General features: G+C 41.3%; 1 protein-coding gene across 2 annotated transcripts; it reads left to right on the top strand.

Moving 5' to 3' along the window:
* The first annotated feature begins 1,781 nt into the window (after positions 1-1,781).
* Positions 1,782-6,196, top strand: LOC100273593 (uncharacterized). Of its 2 annotated transcripts, none has more exons than XM_008669310.4 (12): positions 1,782-2,487; positions 2,606-2,645; positions 2,803-2,840; positions 3,426-3,552; positions 3,629-3,855; positions 3,953-4,098; positions 4,211-4,329; positions 4,671-4,786; positions 4,862-4,984; positions 5,089-5,124; positions 5,372-5,470; positions 5,671-6,196. In XM_008669310.4, the coding sequence occupies exons 1-12, from the start codon at positions 2,476-2,478 to the stop codon at positions 5,860-5,862; spliced, it is 1,275 nt and encodes a 424-aa protein (XP_008667532.1). In that variant the 5' UTR covers positions 1,782-2,475; the 3' UTR covers positions 5,863-6,196. The 2 variants fall into 2 exon arrangements, with proteins under 2 accessions (XP_008667532.1, NP_001141482.1); NM_001148010.1 differs by having other exon boundaries at positions 1,928-2,487; positions 4,698-4,786; positions 5,671-6,150.
* The last annotated feature ends 2,262 nt before the right edge of the window (positions 6,197-8,458 follow it).

Below are 8,458 nucleotides of genomic sequence, written 5' to 3'. Positions count from 1 at the left end.
TATTGATTAAATTTCTCTAGTGTTTTTTATTTTAGTCAAAACCGTCTATTCACCCCCCTCTAGCCGGTGTCCTAGATCCTACACCGACACATCCAATGGGGAAGCATGGGCCGACCCGACATGACCCAACACTAGGCATGGATTGAGTACGAGCCGTGTCAAACGACCCACAACCTGGTCTCGACCCGACCCGACCCGAACCAGACCTGAGGTTTGAACAAATCTAGTATTGGCCATGGTGAAAGCTTTGCTGGTCGACGAAGTTCAGTGGGCTCTAAAGTTTATTCCTCCATGTATGTATGATCTCTCCATGCCAATCTAGGGGAAAAGGTCTCTCGTTTTTTTATTTTATCCTCTCTCTCCCGCTAAGAAGCATCACAAACAAACCAATCTAGGGCTAGTTTGAAAACTGAAATTCCCTTCAGGATTAAAGAGGATTGGAGAGGAAATTAGTTCATTTCCATCTCAACCCCCTCCAATCCCGAAGGGGATTTGAGGTTCTCAAAGTAGCCCCTAGAGGGAAAAAGGTCCTAATAACTATCAATATTTTTTGCCTATGCGTTTGTGTATTTATACCCTAAAGAAAACACTGGTTCAAATTAATCTAGATCCACCTAACAAATGACCCCAGCTGAGACGTGTTTTCGTGTACCTCGTTTTGTACACACAAAAAGTCCACATGTGTTTGGTTTGGCTTTTGGCTTTTGCTCCATAAAAGCCAAACCAAAGGGTTGAATCTTGAAAGCAGCTTTTTCTAAAAGCCGACTTTCTTGTAGTGCAAAATTGAAAGCACCTATGAAACTGCTTTTAGCGGCTTTCCACCAAACAATTTTTAGTTTTTTAGCAATTCACAGCCCACAACATTTTTTTTCACAGCCACAACCCAACCAAACAGACCCTTACATTGATCCGTCCAGATCTCTCTTCCTCATCCTTTCTCTCACTCACATCTAACGACCAAGGACATCCGTATCATCCCGCCCTTACGTACGACCCCACCCGCACCCTCACGCCCCTCCCCCGCACTGCTATCTCCCTTGTTCTCTTTCTCTTGCTCTATTCTCTGTCGTTGATCTAGATGGAGGGAGCAAGGTTGCATTCAGCGGGGGCGTTGGCTCCAAGCTAGGGATGCGTGAGGACGACGCCATGGCGAGTACCTCCTCCAATAGGCATTTTTCTAGTAGTGTTATTAGTAGAACTTAAATTACTAGTTGTTTGTTTATTTTTTTATAAACACTTAATAATATGACGGACGATGAATAGAATGTCACGAACATCAGGTTCAAAATATTTATTTTAACGATACTACACACATTAAAGTTAACTACTTGATTAATATTTTTAGTTACTGACACGATTCTAGTCAGTAAAATGTAAACCACACCTCAGTCTCAGTCCTCCTCCCTGTCTAGCATTTGACCGGTTCAACCAAAATGCAGTAGAGGTTAACTGTACTCCGGCAACTTTACGTAAGGCAGAGTTAGGTTTTTTAGGTTGATAGTGGAAAAGTTAACAGATAAGTCTCTCGCAACTTTATGTAAGGCAGAGTTAAGTTTTTTTAGATTGATAATAGAAAAGTCGACAGATAAGTCATCTTTATTGTACTTCTACAGAACTATATACATAAAATTTTCACCTGATACAGCTTCTCATTCCTTTTCCTCGTCCTTTCCCTCGTTCGAGTCTCTGCCCTTCGCCACATTGGTTCGGACTTCACGTGTGCATGTGAACTTTGGGGCTAAACTGGGTATATGTAGTATGGGCTGGGTATGGAGTATGGGTTTTCACGTTAGGGGCCTTGCACTGCGTTGTGGGCAAGTTAGGTGCCTTATTCTGCAGCCCATACAGAACTGGGCCCATCTTCCGACCCATCAGGTCCAAAACCAGTATCTTTTTATCATCCCTTTTTTTTTCTTTCAATGGACGTCGCCGAGAAAACTCAAATCGAATCCCCAAATCCTTCGCCGGCGATTCCACTCCAAGTCTCGATCGGAAAAGCGCAGAAGAGCAACGGAATCCCAATTCCCAAAGGGACAAGGCAAAGCTAACTTCTCCTTCTTCCCATCCTTCCTCATCCCGTCGGATCAATGCCAGCGGGAGCAAATTCGAAGCCGCTGCCGAAATTGTGGCCGGTTGACCGGTGTTTCCAGCCCATCCCCCCGTTGCACGCGGCGAGGTAGAGGAGTTTCCGCCGTCAACTCCATCCGATCGGCGTAGGGTCGCGGGGTGCCGACAACTTTGGTCCCCGCTCCCCACTTGGGCGCCACGGTCGCTGCGCATGCCGCGGGCTCCCGCGCCCACTGGACCCCGGTAACACCGCACGGCGCCTCGCTCCGCGTGCCCGCCCGCTGCCAGCTCCATGCCAACCGCCGCGGCTACATAGGTAGCTGCGCGCTGGCTGAAGGCTCCTGCAGTGCGCGTTGAAGGCTTTCGCTGCGTGTTGTGCGTTCTGCTTGAATTTCGGTCTGAGTTTGGATGGGCCAGATGGTGAGTTGGCGAGCATCTGCCGTGTTGTATCGTGTCGTACGTTGTCGTGACGGCGTTATTCTTGACTCACTGACCAGTGAGCTCGTTCTGACGATGTGTTAACGATGAATCCGTGCAGATTTCGGGTGATAAATCCGACGAACAGACAGCACGCGACGGTACATGTGCAATCCATGCAACTTGTGTTCTCCTTGTCTATTCACGCTCACGTTCTTGAAGCGTGAAGTGCTAGTTTCTGCCCCTCTAGTTCGTTGTTTTGGCTCTTTAATAAAGTTTCTCATGGAATGTGGTTATTGTCTTGTTCTTTTTTTACAGATGGAATCATCAAGAATGGAAGGGAAATCCTATTTCAGGTGAGAATTTGTCCATGCTTACCTCTTGCTATCATGCTAAGGATCAAATTTGATGAATAGAAACATTATCAAAGCTCTATTCATGTGAATGGATCTAATTCAGTTGCTTAAGCACAAAAAGACCATTTTAATAGAAAGATTGATACTATTATTTTTTTCAGTTTGTGATAGATGATTCTAAAATTTGTGACCTGTTGTTTATGTGTCACCATAATCTATGTTTACCTCGATATGGGCCACTACTAGGATTCTAGTTCAATGTAGGTTTGAGTGTTTCTTGCATGCTACAGCACCTGTTTATGCTTGTTGAGTTGTTTTAACAGCTAAGACATAGGCTTCGTTTGGTTTCCCCAAGATAATAGAATCTGCAGCGGGTGGGGTATCCGAGAAAATACGGCGAGCTCTTGATTGTGAGATTTTGTTTCTTCGTGCACAGAATCCAAAGCACAGAATAAGCTACATTTGGAAGTCTAATGTGTTCTCAGTATTAGATTTCCATTATCCCCCGTAAACCAAACACAGCCTATAGATGAGCTAACAAGCTTTAGTTCTCTTGCGTATTTTCCTGATATCGATATGTGTTAGGCTTTTAACTGGGAATCCAATAAGCACAACTGGTGGAGTATTTTGGAGGAAAAAGTAACCGATCTTGCGGAATCTGGGTTTACGTCAGTGTGGCTTCCTCCTCCAACACAGTCATTATCTCGAGAAGGTAAGCTAAACAACATCCTCTCTTAGATGAAGCTTAGTAGTTGCAGAAGTCTGAAGTCTGAGTTGTTTTTTCACAGGCTATCTACCACAGAATCTGTACTGCCTTGACTCATGTTATGGTTCCCTCCATGAGCTAAAATTGTTGCTTCATAAAATGAGCGAACATAATGTAAGGGCTATGGCAGATGTTGTTATCAACCATCGAATTGGAACTACTCAAGGATCCAATGGCATGTATAATCGTTATGATGGCATCCCAGTATCATGGGATGAACATGCTGTTACATCTTGTTCTGGCGGGAAGGTATTTAGATTGTCTTGTTTTAACCTTTTACTTGGCACTGTATCTTGATGTATATTCTCTCGAGCCACTCATAACTTCAATGCAACTTCACTATCAGGGAAACAAGAGCACTGGGGATAACTTTGATGGGGTTCCCAATATAGATCATACACAACCATTTGTACGCAAAGATATTATCGAATGGTTGATCTGGCTTCGAAAATCAGTTGGTTTTCAAGATTTTCGCTTTGATTTCACGAAAGGGTAAATAGTTAATTGGCTAGACTACTATCCACTATGAAAGAAAGAAATTACTTGTCAAACTAATATATTTGTGTGCTAACTTGCTGATTTGTCAACCTTTTCTTTAGTGCAGTTATGCAGCCAAGTTTGTAAAAGAATACATTGAGGAATCAAAACCTCTTTTTGCAGTTGGGGAATACTGGGATAGCTGTGAATATAGCCCCCCTGACTACCGACTGAACTATAATCAAGGTAACAGATTTATAGTAGCATTCTTACTGACTACTTGAGCTAGTGCCATATTTTTTGTCATAAGCACTCTTCAGTCCCTTGATTGGCAGCATGAACGATGAAGGTTAAATTTTAACTATTTTCACTATCTAAAACTTATGCCTTTATTCTAGTTATAGCCCCCCTGACTACCGACTGCTATGTAAGTTGTCTGACATGTGAGGGGTAATTTACAGTTCCAAATTTAAGGCAGTTTATTTGATTTCTTTCTCATATGCTTATGGATGACACTGACTAGTGTCAAAATTACATCCTCAAATATGCCTAGCCTTCTTTTGATAATGCATGCTTGTTGGTACCAGACGTTTTGGTTTCTTTTTGTCTGCCAGATATCCATAGGCAGAGGATTATTAATTGGATAGATAACACTGGAGGACTTTGTGCCGCATTTGATTTCACGACAAAGGGCATTCTTCAGGTCAGTAATGAATTACTACTGTATGAGCAAATATTTGTCTTAAGTGATCTTTTTGAGCAGTTATTTTTTTACCAGGAAGCTGTCAAAGGAGAGTTGTGGCGTTTGCGAGATTCAGAAGGAAAACCACCTGGTGTGATGGGATGGTGGCCTTCAAGATCAGTTACATTTATTGAAAATCATGACACTGGGTCCACTCAGGTATAATAGTCATTCTCATCCTTCTTTGGCCGAGACCAGTAGTAGCTGTGTTAATGAGCTGGAATATTCACCTTTTAGATGTGCTAAAAGAATCACAATTTCAGGGTCATTGGCCTTTTCCGTCAGATCATATTATGGAGGTACTATACTTTATTGACTTTGTAGTTCTAAATTAATTTCCATGGCCTTGGTTGCATCAGAATCCTATAATATGTACTGTTCAATTGTTCTACATAAATGTTGCTTTTGTGATCTTAGAAAACTTGATTTCTTTGTAACGACTGTAGCACCTTATAAAATATCAGAAATTATTTATTTTTTAGACTACCTTGCTATTGTGTTTTTGTAGAAGTCCATTTGTTGATCTGACACATTTAAGATCTTTAGGGATATGCTTATATACTCACCCACCCTGGCATCCCCACGGTGTTCTATGATCACTTCTATGACCAGGGTGTGCCTCTCCATGACGAAATTGCTAAACTGGTACGCAGATTGTACCTCTGTACTCGATTCATCCTTTCCTGAGCTGCATTTTTTTTGTTTATGAAAATACAGTAGGAGCCCTGGTAATTCACTAAAGAAGAAAGAGTAAAATTAAAGAAAGAAGGGAAACCACACAGCTAATATGTGTTCCCAAATATAATGATTCTGCATTTCTTAAATTTGAAATGCTTTTTACCCAGATGCAAATCAGAAAATGCCAAGATATACATAGCCGTTCATCAATCAAAATTCTGGAGGTTGGGTCAGATCTGTACTCAGCAATCATCGACGATAAGTTGTGCATGAAGATCGGGGACGGCTCGTGGTGCCCAAGTGATCCAGAGTGGAGGCTGGCAGTCTCTGGTGACAGATATGCTGTGTGGCACAAGTGAAGCATATAAGTGCCCTCGATACAGTTTATTTCTGCTCTCAGGAACAGGAGTAATTAGCATGTTAGCTGAATAACAGCACGGTAAAACATGCCAAAAATGACCCTCTTCGAGGTTTTACCTGTACAAGAGGAGTGCCTAAATGCAATGCTTAATTAGAAATACGTGAGATCGTGCGGCTGGTCCCGAGGTGAGACATACATTTTGCTAATCGCAACAACTATGGATTACCTGCAAAAGAAATATATATAGGGCATGTGATGTCTCTGTGGAATATTTTATCCTGGAACCAGAAATTTGAATTATTTTTATAAAAAATGCATCTGTGCAATTTACATTCCTACTATTGTCACGGTAGAATAGTGTTGAAACTTATGATGCAAAACTTTGTGTAAGATACAAAACATTTTAGGCACAAAGGATGAAATAATTAAGTGGTAAACTTTAATTGTTGCAAAAAAAAGATAGTAATTCAATCTCTTCCTCATGATAATTAAATTAGACTTCAACGCCTAAAAAAATTATTATGTGGGGATAGACCCCTCCTATGTTCTAGATAGATGATTTTTCTTATTCGGAAATTTGCATGAAAACGTATCCTGATGCCTTATGTGTTGGGCCTTATATGTTGGGGTGTATAGATGATAGAACCACCATAAAAGGGCTTTTAAAATCTAGTTGGTGATGAAGTACACTACGAGAAGTGAAATAAAAGGCCAAAAATATACTCTTTAGAACGCCACCAAGATGCTCAAAAACCTTAACAAGAAGGGCATAAAGTTTGATCCAAAGAAAATATTTACTAGTAGCAAGAGGAATCCATTAAAAATTGGATTGGTACAATTGTGGCAAACTTGGTCATCTAGCTCACCAATGTCCTTTTCCCAAGAAAGAAAGGTATAAGAACAAGGACAATGACAAGAAAGCTGAGTCAAGTGATGATGACAAGAAAGACAAGCCACACAAGAAGGATGGTAAGAAGAAGCAATTCCACAAAAAGAAGAATGACAAGATATATATTGGTTGATGATTGGATCACTAATATTGACTCTTCAAGTGTTTCATCTTCCAATCATAATGATGATGATGAAGAGAAGGTGATCGCTCTTGTTATTGGGACATCTTGTAAGGAAAATGGACCGATGCCCATTTGATAGTTATGTTTTCGCGATTGATGATCAACATAACCATTTGGACTAATATTATTTGCTAGTGTTTTAGATATAGTTCAAATGATACAACATGGACTTGGACGAAAACAAAAAGGTGATATGGAATATCAACACCTCAAGATAGACATTAGTAGATTCACTCAAGATCTACAACATGTAAGAGTCCAAGACATACAACGAAACCAAGTCCGACATAAATATCATAAAGAAATGAAACAACAGAAGGGTTTATAGGGCGTTGGAATTGAGCATTGCACCATCCTGATGGACATTAAACTATATTATAGACAAAAAATTCCTAACCGATAGATTAACATGAGTTGTTAGACCCAAGCGTGAGACTCATTGCGGGAAGGGCATTGGACCGAACAGTCCTACTTAGTAGTGAATTTAGGATCCATCACAAGGGGACTGGGGGTTGATTATCTCCCTTCTTCTTTTTTCCTCTTTCTCCTTTTCTTTCTTCCTCTCCCTTCCTCATTGATCGTTGTCTTCCTTACTCTCCTTTCCTTCTCCACTGCCTGCGTAGGCGTAGTAGGGGCTAAATCCCTAGCCCTCCTCAGGTCTACCCTAGTCCTATTGTTCACACTCATAGTAGGTGTCAGACACTACTGTTTTGTGAGCGTCTGACTATTTCAGATAGAGTTCACCATTTATGCACAGAGGTTCTAGAGAGAAAAATTGGGACATCAAACGGGTCCGACGGTAGACGTCAAACTATACTAGTGTACCTAACTGCCAATAATGGCTAGTGCTAACATAGTATTGACACAATAGCCCTCGTGAGGTGTTGGACCATGCTCAATGGTCTGACAGTGCTACCATTGGACAGTTCTGCAGTGCGTAGTGAGACTTATTGTAGTTGCAATGACTAGTTCACTCCTTGGAGCTAGAAATAGGACCCAAAACCATCCATTAGAGATGTATGGTGTTTGAGGAAGATAGCCATTAAGTTAAGACTCAAACACAATAACTTTATACACCCAAGTGCTTAAGGAATCATATGGTGATTGCATATGTGCTTTGTGGAGTGCTTAAGTTAGTTAGATCGCTATCATTATCGCTTGCTCTAGGTTTAGTCCTAGTGATTAGAAGTGAGGTTAGACACACCTATGACCCCTTGATGCTTGAATGCTTATTATAATAGTTGCATCGGGAGGGGTTATAAGTCTCACGAGATCACATCAACTCCTTTTGTGGTTTGGTCGACACCGTGTACTAGAGGGAATATGGTTTGTGTCGTTTCAGTCAAAAATTCAATACTGGAGATGGCAAGAGCATTTGGAAGAAGACACAACTAGAGCACCACTTGCATGTGGAGAAAGCATGTGGCTATCCATGGAGTCACCCCATGTGGTCGTTCTCATGTGTGAGGCTCCAATGAATATTAGGGGAAAGCTTGTGCCCTTCTCGATACCTTAGAAAAA

Source organism: Zea mays, chromosome 2 (genome assembly GCF_902167145.1).
Source record: "Zea mays cultivar B73 chromosome 2, Zm-B73-REFERENCE-NAM-5.0, whole genome shotgun sequence".
NCBI lineage: Eukaryota > Viridiplantae > Streptophyta > Magnoliopsida > Poales > Poaceae > Zea > Zea mays.
Note: the sequence above shows the minus strand (reverse complement) of the source record. Positions and strands in the feature narration are given on the sequence as shown.

Coding starts and splice junctions, on each gene's coding strand:
- LOC100273593 (XM_008669310.4), top strand. Junction 4,099..4,210: donor CGCTTTGATTTCACGAAAGG/GTAAATAGTTAA, acceptor TCTTTAGTGCAG/TTATGCAGCCAAGTTTGTAA. Junction 4,330..4,670: donor CCGACTGAACTATAATCAAG/GTAACAGATTTA, acceptor TGTTGGTACCAG/ACGTTTTGGTTTCTTTTTGT.